Raw genomic sequence first — 18,987 nt, 5'->3', positions numbered from 1 at the left:
TGGGACAGGGGCAGGTGGGACAGGGGCAGGTGGGACAGGGGCAGGTGAGACAGGGGCAGGTGGGACAGGGGCAGGTGGGCCTATGGTGTTCACGGGCTAGTCAGCCTAGCTTTCTCCGTGAGCCCTGGGACACCGAGAGACTGTGTTGAAAAATATTTTATAACAATTTTTTAATTAAAAAAGCAAATTAGGGGCAGGAAAAATGACTCCGTGGTTAAGAGTACTTGCTGCTCTTACAGAGGACCTGGGGTTCATTTCAGGCTCCCATAACAGTTCACACCAGCCTGTAACTTCAGCTCCAGGGAATCTGGCACCCTCTTCTTGCTTCTATGAAGACCTAAGAATACAGAGAAAGAGAGGGGGGGAGGGGGAGAGAGAGAGACAGAGAGATAGACAGAGATGAGAGACTGAGAGAGACAGACACCCACTCAGTCAGTCAGAGACAGAGACAAAGACAAGAGAGAGGGAGATTAAATAATTCCTAAAAATGAAAATAAAGTAGATGGTTTCTAAGAAACAATACTTAAGGTTGTTTTCCTTTGGCCTCCGTGTATCTGTGCACAAATGTGTGTATGCGTAAGCTAGTATACACACACACTTTCACACACATACACACACACACATACACACATACACACACACACACACATACACACACACATACACACACACATACACACATACACACACATACACACATACATACACACACATATACACATACACACACATACACACACACACATACACACACACACACACACATACACACACATACACACACATACACACACACATACACACATACACACATATACACACACTCATACACACATACACATATACACACACACAAAGGAGTCCTTTGTTACAGAAAATAGTATAAAGGAAAACATAATAAAAACGAATGTGTCTGTGCGTGTGCATGTGCCAACATCAATATCTGTGTCTTCTGCTCTGTGCCCAGGTCTTTTGGAGTGTTGCTATGGGAAATATTTTCTCTCGGATACATGCCATACCCCAGCAAGAGCAACCAGGAAGTTCTGGAGTTTGTCACCAGTGGAGGACGGATGGACCCACCTAAGAACTGCCCCGGGCCTGTGTACGACCTTTGGGAACTTCCTACTAGAAACTGAGCATGGTCTTGTTTTTAAGTATTGGATCTGCAAATGCTCCTTTAAAATTAAAGAGAAGGCAGCAGCCTTTTAATATGTCCCCAGAGTGGGCCAGAGATACAGTCTGGGTCAGTCTTCCAGCCCTTCAAACACAATAATGTCATCCCAGAAAGGGACCCATTACTAGGCTAGAGGCTGCAGACTCACTACTCCTACATTGCCTCTAAGAATGTGCGTCCCAGACCCATGCAGTTGCCCATATATCTCCTTTAAATATCACCTCCAGCCCTGTGCATGCGCCTGTGCCTGTGTGTGTGTTTTCTGTTCCCTATGGTGTCCCCTCACCTCCTTTCCTGAAAACAAGATGGAGAATAAATTACTTCATCCTAAACATGACTTTAGAGATGTGGGATTGTAAACTACCAGGGTAGTTTTTGTTGTTGTTGTTGTTGTTGTTGTTGTTGCTGGACTTACATTTGCGAGTGGTTCCCTGTCCCACCAGCAGGGGGCAGCATAGATCAATCACGTGGACCTATTTGTCCTCTCTGGAGAGACAGCCCCTTCTGGTGCTGCTTCTTGCTTTCATTAACGTGATCATTCTTTCAGATACCGGATAATGACTCAGTGCTGGCAGCATCAGCCTGAAGACAGACCCAACTTTGCCATCATTTTGGAGAGGATCGAATACTGCACCCAGGTATAAATGTTTTCTCCCCTTGACTAGCCTCTAATCTACACGGGCAAACTGTTTAAAGGCACCAGAGAATAATGCTGACTGTAAGACTCAGCATTCCTGGTCTCTGAAGTGATGGGATTCTCATCCCACTTTGCCAATCAATGTACTACAAGAAACACTGGAGACTTCCACTTTGAAGTCACAGTGCAGTGAGGATCTGTTCAATTCACAAGCATAACTACATCCCTGCTAGACAGCTAATGCTATATGTATTCATCTTAACAATTAAAATGTAATTACATCACTTCCCTTTCCTCACCCCACCCCCCCATCTCCATCTCCCCCAACCCTGTTCCTCTCAAATTCATAACCTCTTTTTCTTATTAGTACATATGTATATAAATACAGCCTGCTGAATCAACTTTATATTTCTTGTGATTTCATATGATTTCAGGGCCAACCACTTCTATTGGATAACCAATATTAGAAGATTCCGCCCCCTGGGAGAGTAATTCTCCCCTCTCAGCCGTCAACAGTTACCTGTAGTTCTTTGCCTAGGAGTGGGGACCGCCTGTGATATTTCCCCCTTCCGTGTTAGTGTGTCTGTCTATGTTTGGTTCTTATTCAGGTAGCCATATTGTTGCAGCATCAAGGACAGCTAGGCAGCTAGTGTTTTGTAGATGAGGCCGGGCAGTGGTGGCACATGCTTTTAATACCAGTACTTGAGAGGCAGAGGCAGGCGGATTTCTGAGTTTGAGGCCAACCTGGTCTACAGGACTGAACCTGGGTCCTCCTGAAGAGCAACAAGTATTCTTAACTTATGAGCCATCTCCAGCCCTGGCTTTCCATGTTAGTTTATTTTTTTCTCAGGGAGGGTTCCTTTTATCACATTTTATAGAAGAGGAGCTAGGCTAAGAGGCTGCACAGGAGGATCCCAGGCAATCCTGGGTTCTCTGTAGAGCCCTCTCCTACTTCCTCCCGTCTTGACTGAATCATGACTGTCCATATTCATCTTCAGCAGACTGTACCTCCTCACTCATCATCAGCTGGACAGGGGACCAGAGGTACCATCTGCCACCATTCCCCAGGTCCATCTTCCTCTCAGGGTCTCACCGCAGCCTCTCAGGACTTCATGTCAGTGGCCAGTTTTCTCTTTACTGTGTGCCATCTTTCCCTCCCTCTGGCTCGGATTCTGTCAGGACAGAAAATTAAGTTAGCATCTTCTCCCTGTACCCTACACCCCCACTTTGGCTAGTCCTCTTTGTTCCCCAGTTTTGCATCTACTAATGTTCTCTCCCACCTATGTGTTATCCCCTCCAACTCCCTGGCATCTCCCTAACATGGCCCTTTCCCGACTTCCTGTCTTTGCACGGTGGCTCTAGTTTGTTGAATAACCCGTTATGTCCAGCAGTGCCACCTGTATGTTAGCTAGGGTTACTGTTGGTGTGATAAAACCATGACCAGTGACCAAAAGCAAGCTGGGGAGGAAAGGGTTTATTAGGCTGACACCTCCATATCACAGTTCATCACTGAAGGAAGTTAGGGCAGCAAGCTGGAGGCAGGAACATGCAGAGGTCACGGAGGGGTGCTGCTTACTGGCTTGCTCTCCATGGGTTGCTTGCCACAAACCGGTGTCCATGCCACTGAGATATTTTAGACAAGTCAAACAATGAGCCACCATCTCTCTAAATTCCCTCAAGTGGGACCAAGGACTGACACTTCCTGCAAACTTCGGCAGCTGTGTGTCTAGCCACACTGTCCGAACCCTCTCGGGGCTTTCAGGGTGAGGGTGAGCTGCCTTCTTCATCTAGCTGGACTTCAGTGACCATGTTATAGGGGGGAAGGGCATGCCAAGGAACCTTGCTTACTAGCATTTAGCTTATTATGTTGTGACAGGAATAGAATACCCTCATAAACACAGATACACATTCACAGACCTTCTTTGGGGTGCTTTCTCCAAAATATATAACACCTTGGCAAAAGCAGGTGGCTGTACAGCTGCAGGTCGTAAAGGACTTACTGTGGAAGAAACTGGGAAGAAATGAAATGGCTTTTTAAAAAGATACGTGTGGTTGTTTTCCTAAACCATTTGCTGACGGATACTGGACTGGTGTGCTGTTCTGTAAAATTTAAGTGACAGCAGTTTTCCCCTCCGTTTGCACACATTATTACGGAATTAAATTTCCCTGGAGTTTTCTCCCACAAATTTTCCTTTCCACCCATGGCAACTGCATCTGCTTTCATCATACAGTCTATGACTCTGACAGTGATCTTGCACGAGCCGGTTTTGTGAATGGTTTCCCCTCCACAAAAGCCCCATCACATCTGAATGGGCAAATGAGTCTCTGCCTTGAAGCAGCTGCACAAGCACTGAGAACACACAACCCAGAGTCACCGTCAGATATGAGGAAAGCTACAGGCTCTTAGGGAAGGAGCAGATGACACCCTCCGTAAGCCAAATGTGGTGTCCTTCTTCCCTGCCGCCTTCCCCATAACAAAACTAAAGTCACACTATCTTTTGTCTTTGAAGTTGCAAGAATATTATTGGAAATAATCCATAATATTTTAAAAGTAATGTCAAAAAGGAAGAAAGAAAGAAAGAAAGAAAGAAAGAAAGAAAGAAAGAAAGAAAGAAAGAAAGAAAGAGAGAGAGAAAGAGAAAGGAAGGAAGGAAGGAAGGAAGGAAGGAAGGAAGGAAGGAAGGAAGGAAGGAAGGAAGGAAGGAAGGAGCAGGGGCCAGTAAGATAGCTCAGCCGGTTAAGGTTCTTGCTTGCCAGAGCAAAATGACCTGTTTGATCCCCAGGGGAGAACTCACATAGTGGAGAGCAGAGAACCCACTCCACAGGGTTGTCCTCAACTTGCACACACACACACACACACACACACACACACACACACACCTGCACACATATACATACACACAATCAATTAAAATCTAATAAAAATGTTAAAATCTGTAAACAACTGCCCCAGGGACTTCTGCTCTGCCCTGCTCCCGTCCCACTGCCCCCAGACCTGGTTGTTCACCATCAATCACTAAGCACTGGGGCTGCTCTCCTACTACAGTGAGTTTGCAAGAGCCGTGGTGCTCACTCCGTACTCCAATACCTACCTGTTAACTAATATGTTAGCTTGCTTTTCTGTTGTTTCCTGTTTATGATAAACACGAAGAGCAAACGCAACTTGGGGAGGAAAGGGTTTATTTCATCTTAACACTTTACGCTCCGTCATCATGGTAGGCCAGGGCAAGAGCTCAAGGCAGGAACCTGGAGGAACTGAAGTAGAGACCATGGAAGAAGATTGCTTATTGCTGTGGCTTGCTCAGCTTGTTTTTTATATAACCCTGGAGGGCTGACACTGCCCACAGTGGAGTGGGCCCATTAAGAAAATGCCCCACACACAGACAAGGCCACAGACCAATCCGATGGAGGCAATAACTCAGTTAAGATTCTCTCCTTCCTGGTGACTCTAGTTTGTGTCCAGTTGACAGAAATGGATCATCTGGAAACAGTTAGCTCTCCCTGCCCGTTTCTCTTTCATCTCTTCCAGATCCAACATCTCTATGATTCCATGTTCATCCATCCTCTTTCCCCTTCCCACAGGACCCCGATGTCATCAACACAGCTCTGCCCATCGAATATGGCCCGGTAGTAGATGAGGAGGAGAAAGTGCCCATGCGCCCCAAAGACCCCGAGGGGATGCCTCCTCTGCTGGTGTCGCCCCAGTCTGTGAAGCAGGAGGAGGCGTCTGCAACTCCCCAGCCCGCAGCCCTGATGGCTCCAGGCCCGTTGGTGAAGAAACCCCCGGGTGCGGGTGCGGGAGCCGGTGCGGGCCCAGCGCCCAGAGGTGCGGCCGATCGGGGCCACGTGAACATGGCGTTCTCTCAGCCCAACCCTCCCCCGGAGCTGCACAAAGGCCCGGGCTCCAGAAACAAGCCGACCAGCCTGTGGAACCCCACCTATGGCTCGTGGTTCACGGAGAAGCCTGCCAAAAAGACCCATCCCCCGCCGGGCGCCGAGCCGCAGATCCGGGCAGGAGTGGCCGAGGGTGGTTGGACCGGGCAGGGCGCGGGGCCACGCAGAGCCGAGGCTGCGCTGCTGCTCGAGCCATCGGCGCTGAGCGCCACCATGAAGGAGGTACCGCTGTTCAGGCTGCGCCACTTCCCCTGTGCCAATGTCAACTATGGTTACCAACAACAAGGTCTCCCTTTGGAAGCCACCGCTGCCCCTGGGGACACCGTGCTGAAAAGTAAGAATAAAGTCACCCAGCCTGGGCCCTGAGCCCTGCACTCCACTAGCTTTTCCCCCTGGAGGAGCCGGAGCCCACCCAGAGGGGGATGGACAGAATGGCTCCACCACAAACCCGAGACCAAATGTCACTCACTTTCATTTTTGTGCCAACTTGTTTTGAAGTGCCACATTAAAAGAAAAGAAAGGAAAACTTGTGTTTTCAAGATGTGTTAGAACGGTTTTTGAGCATGGGTTCATCTATCCTCTCAAAAGAAGAAAATGCCATTCTTAGAAAAGCGATCAGTAAAAGGCCCAGATTGGTTGCGTCAAGTTTTCGTGCATGGTCTGCTGTACAGTCCCCTAAGGCTTCTTTCCGATTTTTGTGTGCTCTCTGCTTCAGTGTAGTCAGAAGTAGCTGCTTCCATGTCTCATAGGGAGAGTCCGTAGGTGTTTCCTTGCCTTGTGGATATGAACCATTCGAGGGGCGAGGGAACAGAAATAAAGGAATTAATTTCAATGACTCAGCATGGGGAGAGATGTTATTTACCTGGAAAAGAAATATCATAAGCTGACATCGCTGTGGGTGGTGGTTAGAGGCTTTTAATTGTTCTAACTCATTGCCTATTGTTAAAAACAAAATGTCGTGACTGGTTTGTAGTATAGTGACAAACGTGTATATAGTCATCTAAGCAAAATACATCCATTGCAACTGCTTTGCATATGAAACTCCAGTAGAGATGCAGCAATTCAAACACCCTGTCAACATACCTCATGCCTTAAAGAAAAATCTTCCTACTAAAAGTAAAAATACCGTGTGTGAGGTTTCCTACTGGATTTAAAACTCAAGATTGAAGTTGCTTACTTTCATACTTTCCATTCTTTCAGATCTGATCACTTTCTAAAACTCAAGTACCAGCGATACGTAGAAGCATAGGAAGACACTCCTTTGTGAACATGTACACCAATAGACCTGAGGCCCAAACCTTCCCCAGAGCTCCTCCCTTCCACGATGCCCTGGGCCACTGGAGGAACAGGTCTTTCCGTGGTCTAGACCCTGGTCGATCCTTCCTCAGTTCTCCCAAGCTCTCTCTCCCTTAGCCATGAGATTCTGGTTTGCTGGGAACACAAACACGATTTAATACTCATAGCATAATTTATATAGATCTCAAATGCAGATTACAACAAAGCATTTGGAGTTAAAAGTTGAAGTGTTGAGGTCAATGCTGTGTTTCAGTGGGTGTTCTGAACCTGGTTTTCACAGATGAAATTTATTTCTATGAAATGGAATCAGGAACCCATTAAATTTTATACACATGCTTATGCAATACTGAGTTTATTGATATGTTTTCATTTCTCTATTTCTCCGCTTCTGTATTCTCATGTCCAGTTTGTTCCTGTTGGAAGCCATGATGGAGTATCTCTTTGGGGGAAAACATTTTTGTTACTCGATAGGTACAATGCATTTCCAAGCATAGGGATCGTGTGTGTGTGTGTGTGTGTGTGTGTGTGTGTGTGTGTGTGTGTCTTTCTCATCTTCTCCATTTTGTCCACTGCAAAAGTGTCACTTTGAGTATAGGAGAGCCACTGTGTTCTAATATGCCAATTCCAGATAACTGTTCAGTTTGCATACGGCAGTTATCTGGCTCTCGAACTGATTCTGAACATCTAAAGATTCTGTTATACTCCAGGGACTACTTTCCCACAACTTCCCAAAACATTCTCCATGGGATGTCCCTGAAGCTGGAAGACAGATGCACAACTGTGAATAACAGTTCTGAAAAAAAATGTTATCGATAAAGTTTAGGTTTGTGCAAAAAAATAGGCACACGACCAAAAAAAAAACAAACAAACAAAACAAAAATACAAAAACAAAAAACCTTGTTCCGGCTCACAAACCACCCAAAGGGATTCCAGAGTCTCCCTTTGAGAAACACTGTCCTGAAGGCTGATGCTAGAGGAGCTGTCAGTAACATAGAAAACAGCTCCATTTTCTAACCACACCATCACTAGTCACTAACCAACTAAGCAGGCGGTGTGCCTCGTGGCTCAAGGTTGAGCTCTGGTATTAACGGGGCGATTTTGCCCCTTTCCACTCTAAAAAACTCCAGATTCAGGTTGTGCCTTACTACCACTGATGGCTTTGTTGCTTTTCTCTGTCTTTATTGGTATCAATGTTCATGTAAACGATGGTCAAATCTTCAAGCCTGTGTACATGGATAAGTAAATAAACAACTCCATACTGAGCCTTGATGACGTCAGATGTTTCATTGAAGTTGGCGTGACCCCTCGGTACCACAAATCTGAGTTACTGTCCACTACATATTGCGCCAGCCATATGGCTCTGGCAATCTATACAGATGCTGGACTCTAATCCGTTCATTAGCCATGATAGCGAGTTCCACTTAGGATGTGTGAACAGGCCCAATTAAGGTTTGCAGGAGCCATGCTAATTAAACCATAAGCTAGTATAATTATTTGTATTCTGTGACTATAAAGAAGGAATCAAAAGGGTCATGACCGTTCTGTGGAAGTTGCAATCTATGAGGAATGACCAGCTTGTTAATATATGACACCTCCATGAAGCAAATCAAGAGAGAGACACAGCATCTGTTTCTAAACAGTAGACTCTGCTTAGCAGACAAGGGTAGACAGACTCTCGCACCAAGTGGTGTCTGAGTCAAACACCACTGGCTATTGAAGTTAAATCGACTTGGGACACCTCCATGTGCAAAAGGATAGTAATGCCCCTGCCCTGGTACCCCTGGGAGATCATAAACGTGAAACCCCCAGAAGCCCTCTTGTACCCTGATAGCTCCCAGATGCTGTGGGGCTGGCTGTCCTACCCACACGGAGGACTCCTGGTTCTCACACTGGACGTAAGGTTTCCCTTTATCTACTGTTTGTCTGATGACGGTCACAAGACTGGCATCTTGATTAGGGCTCAGAAGAATACTGTAAAGACTGAACTCCCAAATATTAAAGACAAGCGCAACACAAAGGAAGCTCTTACATCCATTTAAGGAGCTCTTTTAAAACAGTCATTTTCACATACTATTTGGTGAACCCTAGGGCAATAAATTATTACATAATTGCAGGCTAATTTTATTATTTGAAAATGTGTGGCTTTTCCATCCAAATTCACAAGATGCACCTGTAAGCAGTTCTAATGACTGGACTACTGTGATAGGTTTTCTCCAGTAAAACATCAGGATTAAAAGTCCCCCTGAGCTTTATAGCCAGCTCTCAAAAAAAAAAAAAAAAGCATATGAATTTAGAGTACTCCAAATGCTTTCCAGGACAAGATTCCCAATGCTGTGTGAAGTGTTGTCAATCTGTCTTTCGCTAATGCTTTTTTTTTTTTTTTTTTGTAATGAGTTCCCTAAAGAAGCCACAATCTGACTTCGATAATTTCACAGCAGCAGATGGTTTCCCGTGATGCACACACGCACGGGTACAAACTGGTGTCCCTGAATTCCTTGACACGATGTCCTGAAATATGAGAGGATACCTGAGAAAGGACGGAGAGGCTGCTGTTAAGGCTCTGTCTTCACTTGGTTCCCTGAAGCAGGTATCCTTAATTTCTAATCCATCCTTGAATATAAACTCTAGCTAAGCTGGAAACACTTGAGAAGTCTGACAGGAACGGAGTGATTATGTAAAAATTAGCAGGGGAGAATGAAAGCTCTGTGAATTAGGGACAGAAAACTAAAGCCACAGTTTGTTCTCTCTGCGGCAAAGATACGTGTAACACAAGGGTGTTCCCCTCACCTGCGACAGGGGCTATGCTCACCAGCCTATGCTCAGAAAACTACAGCCACAGCCTGATTTCAGTTCCTTCCCAAATCCACTTCCTCTTTGGACACCTGCATGCTCTCTCCTCACTCCAAGACTTCCCTGGCACACTCACCCACAGTTACCTACCATGTGCCCTGCCAGCTCGTGTCAGTTAAAACGTGAATTCAACTCACATCCTGAGCAGCTGGACTGTCAGATCTCCCTATACATATTTACATTGTAAGGAAGCCATTTGCCAACCGAGATGAATATCGAGTTGGTAAAATTGGATGATGACATCATGAGGGAGGGTTTAGCACTCTTCTATTGCTCCACAAACAGCGAGGAAGCTGGACAGGAGGTTAGGGGTCATGTTAGACAGCAGTCGCCCACCTGGGCCACTTGGGCAAGGGACTCGAATTTTCTCCTTTTAAAAATAAGGAATCCGAACATGGTGACACAAATCTTTAATCTCAGCACTGAGGAGCCTGAGGCAGGAGGCTAGCCTGAACTACACAGAAAGATCATCTTAAAGAAGTTGGGAGGAGAACCCATGAAAAAATGAAGGGTTTGGTTTCAAGGGATCCTTCCAACTCTCAACTGTGTGTTGTATGAGACTTCACCTGGATCAGGTGAACCCTAATGGTCAGCCCATAATCTGCTGACCATAGCCATGTATCCTCTACCTTAATAACTCATTTAGGGCCAAAGATAATGAGTTCAGGGCTCAACCCTAGTGAGACAATTTGTATGCAACCTTCACAGAGAAGCAGACTAAAAAGGTCAGCTCCGTTCACTTTTCCCCTTCCTAGTCAAAATCATAAAACCATTAGTGAAATGAAGTGGTCCCGGATGGCTTCCTGCAAGCCACATGGTGGATAGGTCTATTAGCCATGTCTGATGACCACCATGCCTTTAGCGTAACTTCACTCACGTCTCTAATATTTCGTGCAACCAGAGCCTGAGTTTCCAAAGGAAATTCTTAAACCTTCTGTCTTGGAGCTGGACATGGGATGAGGAGCCTGGTTCATCGGGAGTGGTCAATTTGCATTTCTTAGTGCCCACGCTCAAAGAGAGGTGGCAAAGCCCAGTATAGGCCAGATGTTTGCATAGGGAAGTATCTGAATTCCAGCATTTGTCAACAAGTGTTCTTTAAGAGCCATGATAGGGTATCCATGGAGGCGTTTCCTTCCTCATTATCATAGGATTGGAGAGTCCATCCTTTTAGATGTATGGTCAATTGCCTTTAGGTAGCAAATGCTAAAAGCCTGTTTTCAATGGTGTTCCCTGAAATGCTAAAGTTCAAACACAGCGTTGCCGGAAACTCCAAAGGACAGCCGACAACATCCCACAAAGGTAGGAAGATGAAGGACAGGAGGTGAATTTCCTACAGCTTAAAATACCTGATATCCGGTTTTAAGAAATAAAGTCTATTTTGCTTTATTTTCAAAGTATTATTTATGTAGACTCTCAGAGACCTCAAAAGTCACTTAAACACAGAAACTCTTTTTCCTCGTGTACATACCGATAAGCAGCTGGTGACGGCGATAAAAGAAATGAAGCTGAACGTGACAAGGGTTTGCCTTTGTCACAACAAGGCGAGTGAAGGGAGATCACAAGACTCTCAGGCAAAAGCGCACACGGGAGCTCCAGCCTCTTTACTAACACTCATAGCCCGCTGGGATGCACGCTGAGATTACAGAGGCCCATGTCCAATGCGCACTGGGATTACAGAGGCCCATATTCATCAGCATGTTGAGATGAAGCCTTCTGCAGTGCTCTCTTCTGCTGTCTTCCAAACAAAGCAAGGCCCCTTCTCTCACCCTCAATCTGAGACTTGCAATGATTGTCCAAACTCACTCTAGAACCCACCAGTGGGGGTGGCAGGGATAAGTCAGCAGTACTTATCCTTCCTGAGTACTGTCAGAGCCACTGTCATTGACACTGTTGACTGGGTTTTAACACGGACCCCTTCAGTGTCGCTGTGGGGGAGGATAAGAACGGCTTGAAGCTAGGCATATAATTTTAACATGATTCGGTTTTGTGTCAGTCTGATTTGATTTGTTATGTGGAAAAATAATAATTAGCTCACAGTCTTCAGTGAGACCAACTTACTTGGGCAAAGCTGTAGAGCTCCCTGAGGTGAACAGATAGGGCTTAATTTCCCTCAGACTGACACAGAGCAGGACATGTAACATCAGACATTCAAAGCTTTAGAAATGCTACAGTTCAAATTCAGCGCAGGGAGGGCAGACTGCTGGGAGTCCCTATCTGACCTCCTTGATACAGTTGAAATAACTGCTAATTTGCCCAATCTGAGGACCAAACTCATCCTAGCCAGCCAGATCAGGCTACACAGCTGTGCAGTCATCTATGTCGTGAGACATTAATATTTGGGACCACCCAGATCTCTACAGCTGAACTTAGTACAGATTTTGGAGTATTTCTGCAACAATACTGGAAATTGATAAGAAGAGAGTATAAGAACCAGTAGCTGTCAATACTCAAAAATATCTCACACACTCCGGGCCCTCCTCAGCATATCATGACTTTCTTATTGGAAAAGTTCAATAAAGTGGGTGACGGGACTCACCACTGGTTTCTCAGAGTGTGACAATTCTACTCACAGACAGGGAAAAAGATGAAAGGGGAAAACCCCATCTCTCAGTGCTTCTCCCTTGACAAAGGGTAGAAAACAGAAAGATGTGTTTCCATCAAACAAATGAAACCACATTTAATTAGACAAACAGGCCTGTCTACTTTAATCTCCTTCGTAGGTACAAAGTGTTCACAAAAATTTTAATAGAAAAAGAAACTTTTTTTTTTTTAGCCTAAATAAAGGCATCAAATCACACTACAACGGAATCCTAACACAACCTATAATTGTGGTCAGCCAACCACGAGGCATTTAATTCTGTTAGTTTTCTTGTGGTGTCCTTGACACTTGACCTCCTTCAATCTTTCCCCATCCCCCTCTCCCACTGGATTCTCCAGCTCCACTTAACGTCAGGCTGTGGGTCTCTGCATCCGTTTCTAAGCTGCTGGGCGAAGCCTCTCTGGTGACAGTTATGCTAGGATCCTGCTGTTGTAGTCGTTAACTAACCTAGACCCAGAGGGGCTCATAAAGACTGAACCGCCAACCAGAGAGCAAGCATGGGACGGACCTAGGCCCTCTGCACATCTGTAACAGTTGTGTAGCTGGATCTTCATGTGGGACTCCTGAAGCAGGAGGAGGAGGATACTGCCTGCCTTTGGACCCTTTTTCCCTGACTGGGCTGCCTGATCTAACCTCAACAGAAGAAGATGCACCTAGTCTTACTTCAACTTGATATGCCAAGGCTGGCTGATATCCATGGGAGGCCTCCCCTTTTCTGAGAAGGGGAGGAGGGGTAGACGGGAAGAGGGGTGAGAACAGGAACTGAGAGGAGAGGAGGGAGAAGTTGCAATTGGAATGTAAAGTAAATAACTTAATCGATTAAAAAAAAAACAAAAAAAATAAAAAAAATAAATGACTTTTGTATAGCCAAGCTTCTCACACTATAAATGAGGACTGATACCAAAGGACCTTAATTTAAAAATATATGACAATATGAGCAAGTATACTTGTATTATAAGTAAGTAAATATAATGGAGCAAAGGGCATAATATATTTTTAAACTTTCCTACGGGCTCGAAATGGTGTATTATATATTGTATGTCTCGGTGTCAATCACTTAGGTAACAAATGTCTAACCAATAGTTAAAATTACTCAGTAATGTTTCTCAATTAAAATGATTCTAACATGTTGTTTCTAGCCATTGATCAGTGAATTTCAGTCCTATTATCACAAATTCTAAACAGCTTCAAACTCAAAAATGAAAGTATTTAGCATTAGAGACCAATGTGTTTGTGCTGTGTGTACCTTTGCTACCCTGCCTAAGCTCCAGGAATGGGCTTCACTACCAGCCCCTACCCAGTTTCCCTTGAACCCACTGATAAAAGACACATACACAGGTTGCTCATTTTCAACTTACCTTCTGACACAATTGTTGGGCAACACTATCTCCCACCTAGAAGAGTGTACCCTTCAATATTCTTATCTCGGCACCTCCCACCTGCTCTAACTTTAGTTGGTCAGTTGAATCTAGTCCCTGCTAAACATCCCTGACCACCCGCCTATAGGAGCAGCCTGTGTGGCCATTCCGTTTCAAGATCTTACACGACTGGTCAACTTTTCTTCATCAGAAGTATGGCGAACTCTGTCTCTCCTCCCCTTGAGTCTTTCTACTAGCTTCCAGGGACCTGGAAGTCCCACCTATCCCTCCCACCCAGCAATTGGCCCATGGCTTCTTTACTGACAGATCAAGAACCAATTGGGAAACAGGACCTCACCATCAGACCCGTCCCTACGTGTTTGCACTTTCATGAGATATAGATCACTCTCCATGAGAACCACATAGTACCATGATCTAAACTGGTCACATCACAGACAGGGTGCTGCTGTCTTGGTGGCCTTATCTGTTTTCTCCCCTTCCTTCCCTCTGCTACTTCAGCATCTGTGTGTCTTACTTTTCACTCCTCTAGGTGGTTTGGAAGAGAATGTCCCCCACTGGCTCATGTGTTTGAACACCTGGTCCCCAGTTGGTGGCATTATTTGAGGGAGGTTTAGGAAGTTCCGCCTTCTAAGAGGAAGTATGTCACTGGGGTGGGTTTTGAGAGCTTAACATCTTACCCTACTGCTCGTTTGTTCTGTTTCAAGCTCGCTGCCAAAGATGGAGCCTTTAGTTTCCTGTTCCTGCCTGCATGTCTCTCCACCACCGTGATGGTAACTGACACTTGTCCTTCTGGAGCCATAAGCCCAAATACACTTCCTCTATAAGTTGCCACGGTTAGTGTTTTATCAGAGGAATGGACACAGGGCAGAGCTGAGACGCTGCACAGGAACCTTTCTTGTGTTCTTCGTTCATGTCTCTAGTAAAATGAACCTGTCCCCTGACCTGACCTCCAAGTGTTACCTCTCTGACGCTGAGAACTTAGACCACCAATGCCTTCTGTGCCTCTTTTTGTTCAATAGGCTTTGTGGAGCAGCAAGTGGGTGCCGAGGACTGGCCTAGGTGTGAGGATGAAGTGATGAACAAAGCAATCTAAGCCCAGCTCTCCATCCAGGGTGGAATGGGAATGAGCAGAAAGGCGAGTCTTCTGGAAAGAAGTGAAGCACATAGGTGTGAGACATGGGAGCAGCCTGGGAAGTGGGGGGCCGTGGGGGGCGATGGGCATGAGGCATCCTGCATCTACTTTCACTTGTAAAGGAATCACTTGAAATAGAATATTTTGGACACTAAAAATCACCCCTCACAACTTTCTATCAATAACAACAACAAAAAAGGTTAAGCTTTTTAACCAAACTTCAAAGTATTCCATCCTGCTCTGGGTGGACAGTGAACTACAGCCCTCAGGAAGGAAGAGCAAGTGACCTTATCAAATTGTAGAATCACATTCTTGAGCAACTCCTCGTTGATGCTAAAGAAGGATGTTAAAATCATAATAATTCTTGATGAGTAAAAAGCATGAAACTTCTGGACATGTCAGAACCAATGGGCTCAGGGGCCCACATAACTCCCCCCCTCTCCTGCCCCTGTCAGGGAACTAGTGGTTGTTGATGGCTGCTGGGGACCATCAGTTTTCTTCAAGAGGGGAGCTCTTGAGAGGTTGTCTGTGTTCCAGTAGATGGGCCTATACCCATACACACATGGGCACTGCTAATTAGAATTAGTGAGTTGTAAGTAAGTAAGTAAATAAATGACATTGTAGGGGGACATAGTAAGGGTGTTGGAGATGAGCTACAAGTTGGGAATAGGTAGATATGATCAGAATACATTGCATACATGTATGGGAATCTCAAAGAAAAATAAAGCACTCTGTTAAAGACCTTGAAGACTCTTTGTTATAAGGACAGGTCAATTCTGAGCCATTATGATGGGGCTGGGAGCTCAGAGCACACAGCCCCTGAGACACTGTAGAGAGCTGCAGACAGAGTAAAAGACGACACCACTCCAACAGCTTCCCTCTTTATTAGTGTTTGAGAAGTGAATCTGAATGACATCTAATAAGCACAACACAAGAGGAAACACCTAACTTGCACATGTAGCATATATAAGCATATACATTATACGGATTTCATAATCCCCATCTAAACAGGAAAAGAACAACTTTTTTTTTATAGCTCAAAAATAACTTCCGTGTTGGCATTGCTGTCTCTAACATACAGTACTGAGTATTATTAACAGGAAGAACTACAGACTCGCAGGCTCACTACAGTTGTGGATTTTATATTATGGTATAAATAGCTTTTAAGAAATCATCTATATAATAAAATAAGTTCACTTTTGAATTGCAGCAGTCATTTTCTTCAATCAATAAAAATATTCCTTGATTATAAAGCAGCTTGAGTTTGCAAATATATTTCAGGAAAATAACTCTATTTGAAATACCACACTTTTTAAAAAGGCAACAAAGTGACCAGATTTAGATTTAAGATAGTATATTGCAAAATAGTTCAGCACAGTATATGTCTGAGCAAAAAGCAAGTTCCATTCAGAAGGATACTTTTAATTTCATAAAACAAACTGTTCCAATATTTGTGTGGTAGTTTCAAGTCTAAATATTTACAATAGTGGATGACTTTTTACACAGAACAGGCCAGAAACTTCAATACATAACTACAAGACAAATGTGTAACATTATTACATCACTATCATGAAGCCTAGTTTAACATGGGCCCAAGACAATGAATGATCAGCATGGCTCTGCAGCTGTGTAGTGGGCACAACTCAGCAGCTCCAGCTCATCTCTGACCCCACCCCAAGCCCAGACACCACGAACATCCACACAGATAACACACCCTGCCCAACACATTTTAATTTACTCTACTCTGAAATACTTCTTTAAAGTTTTTTATATCCCAGGAGGAAATGAAGGCAAAGTCTCAAAAAGTAAAAAGTGCAACATGTTTCAAAAGTGCTGTGCATGTCGGGAACGTACAATGTTAAATAAGTGTGCAAAAAAGGTTCTACCTTGAGTTCACAAGCTTAACTGCAAGTCTCTGGTAGTGTGTACAGGTGGGGTGGTTGAGCAGCAGAAGGGAAACCTGAGAGCACACTGTGTGCCGAGGCATGCACTGAGTCAGAAGACCCATGTTTACGCTCAGCTCTGTTAACCAGCCAGTCAGTGGTTCTGGTGAAGGGAATCCTATCTCTGTGGTTGAGAATGGGTATGAGGTGAAGCCAGACATCACCCAGGGGCCCCTCCTTCCAGGTTCTAACTGCTCACAGGAGCCTATCCCCGGAGGGCAAGTGAGCCTACCATATATAAGATACACCAGCTGTCTAGTGACTGCTCTCTAGGTACTTTTTAGTAACAAACCACAGAGGATGGAAAGGAACATTCTAGAACACCTGGATAGGAAACAGGTCATGTGAACGTCATGAAGTGGGAGGTGACAACTTTCACTATGTGAAGAACCTAACACCTTGTGCAAAAATGAAGCCAGATGGCAAAGTAACCACAACATATTGCTAAGTAGCAATTTTTTTTTGAGTCCCAAAATTTCCTAGGGACCTAAAGTTTCTAAAAAGTGCTTATTCTGAAATTATTTTCAAAAGAACCATGACCCTCAAAGTTCATACTTGTGTTCCTTTGGAGATTTTAAGAAGATTGCTCTATTTTTAGCTTTCCCATAATATATAGCTAAGTAAAGTAAACCCTTTGAGATAGATCCTATTTTTCATCTAACACATACACATATGCAGAGAAGCTCAATGCTTTAGGCGGTTAACTCAACAACTCTCATCGATGAGCTTTGACCCACTAATCCCTCGGTAGGTCACTCGGCTTGGTCTAACCAGCACTCCGTAGTTTGGCTTACAGGTGAAATAGCGCTTGTCACCCACGGCACCGTCGTTTTTCCCCTTGGCACTTCGGAGCTCCAGTCCAAGCCAAATGCCCGAGGCAAAGTCCGTGGGACCCACGTACCTAACCGTGGCCATTTCATTAGAGCTCGTAAGCAGGACCTGAGACCCCTCATGGAGCTTCATGGTCCCCTCCAGACCACCCGCCGTGGTAGAACTGCTCCAGCTGCGGCGCAGGGTCTTGGTCCTGTCCAGAAGGGAAAGGAAGAATTGGACTTAGATACTGGAGTCGCTGGATGCAATTTCTACATCCATTCCTGCTGCCACCTCCACGTTCATTTAATTTACAAAAGAGAAAAGTTTATGATAACAACTTTATTTTATTTTTATTTTTGAGCAGTTAAGTATTAGTTGTTTTTATTATTAAGTTTTACTTTCCTATCCCTCAGAAGAACCTTAATTATAGGTGGAAGACTTGTTCCAAATGCCCTTTCTTTTTATTTTTCTATTGTCATAAGATAATATCCTTTATTTTAATGCCACCATTTCTCCTTAATTAAACATAGAAGGCAATTTCCATTCTTACAGTAAAAGGACATTTGGAATTTTTTCTTTATTTTTCAGAGTATAATTTTTAAAATTGGAAATAGCCGTATTAGGAATACATTTCCAATTTCTAAAAGTTTTTCTCTTTTGAATCTTTGAACACCACCCAAAAAAAATTCTCTCACTCTCCCTCTCTCTCTCTCTCTCTCTCTCTCACACACACACACACACACACACACACACGAGAGAGAGAGAGAGAGAGAGAGAGAGAGAGAGAGAGAGAGAGAGAGAGAGATTCAGAGAGATTGATTGATTTCAGTAAACAATTAGGAAAAACACATATAACTTTAGTATCAGTAAGTTAAAAGAAAAGGAACTGGTATTCTGAATGTGATTTCACTTTAAAATATTTTTACATGAAAACAAATCTTAAAACCTACAACTTTAGAAAAGAAATTTTAGATAAAGATATAGGTCTTTCCATGGACTCCTTACCTTCCCTTCTGCAGCAGGAGAGTTTGGGCTCTGCTGCATAGCAACCCTGCCTTCTATACACAGCATCTCCTACACAGCAGGCACCTCTTAGCACCTGCCAGCTACCTGACTGGAACAAAACAGGCCTGAGACTGCACTGCCCTCAGGACTCCCTCCCTACCCATACTGCCCCCAGGACTCCCTCCCTACCCATACTGCCCCCAGGACCCCCTCCCTACCCATACTGCCCCCAGGACCCCCTCCCTATCCATACTGCCCCCAGGAC

At 44.6% G+C, this 18,987-nt stretch overlaps 2 protein-coding genes across 2 annotated transcripts in view; one reads left to right on the top strand and one right to left on the bottom strand.

Moving 5' to 3' along the window:
• Nucleotides 1–6,648, top strand: part of Alk (ALK receptor tyrosine kinase) — a 699,186-nt gene extending 692,538 nt beyond the window's left edge. The window contains exons 27-29 of the mRNA XM_028778974.1: nt 968–1,102; nt 1,722–1,812; nt 5,394–6,648. Coding sequence (XP_028634807.1) covers nt 968–1,102; nt 1,722–1,812; nt 5,394–6,071 — 904 coding nt within the window. The 3' untranslated portion in view covers nt 6,072–6,648. The remainder of the gene's footprint in view (nt 1–967; nt 1,103–1,721; nt 1,813–5,393) is intronic.
• Nucleotides 6,649–15,826: 9,178 nt separating this feature from the next.
• The window catches only part of Clip4 (CAP-Gly domain containing linker protein family member 4), an 85,103-nt gene continuing 81,942 nt past the window's right edge, over nt 15,827–18,987 (bottom strand). The window contains exon 16 of the mRNA XM_028778967.1: nt 15,827–17,928. Within this exon, the coding sequence (XP_028634800.1) occupies nt 17,610–17,928 (319 nt within the window). The 3' untranslated portion in view covers nt 15,827–17,609. The remainder of the gene's footprint in view (nt 17,929–18,987) is intronic.

Source organism: Grammomys surdaster, unplaced genomic scaffold (genome assembly GCF_004785775.1).
Source record: "Grammomys surdaster isolate TR1022 unplaced genomic scaffold, NIH_TR_1.0 343, whole genome shotgun sequence".
Lineage (NCBI taxonomy): Eukaryota > Metazoa > Chordata > Mammalia > Rodentia > Muridae > Grammomys > Grammomys surdaster.
This window is presented reverse-complemented; position numbering and strand designations above follow the sequence as displayed.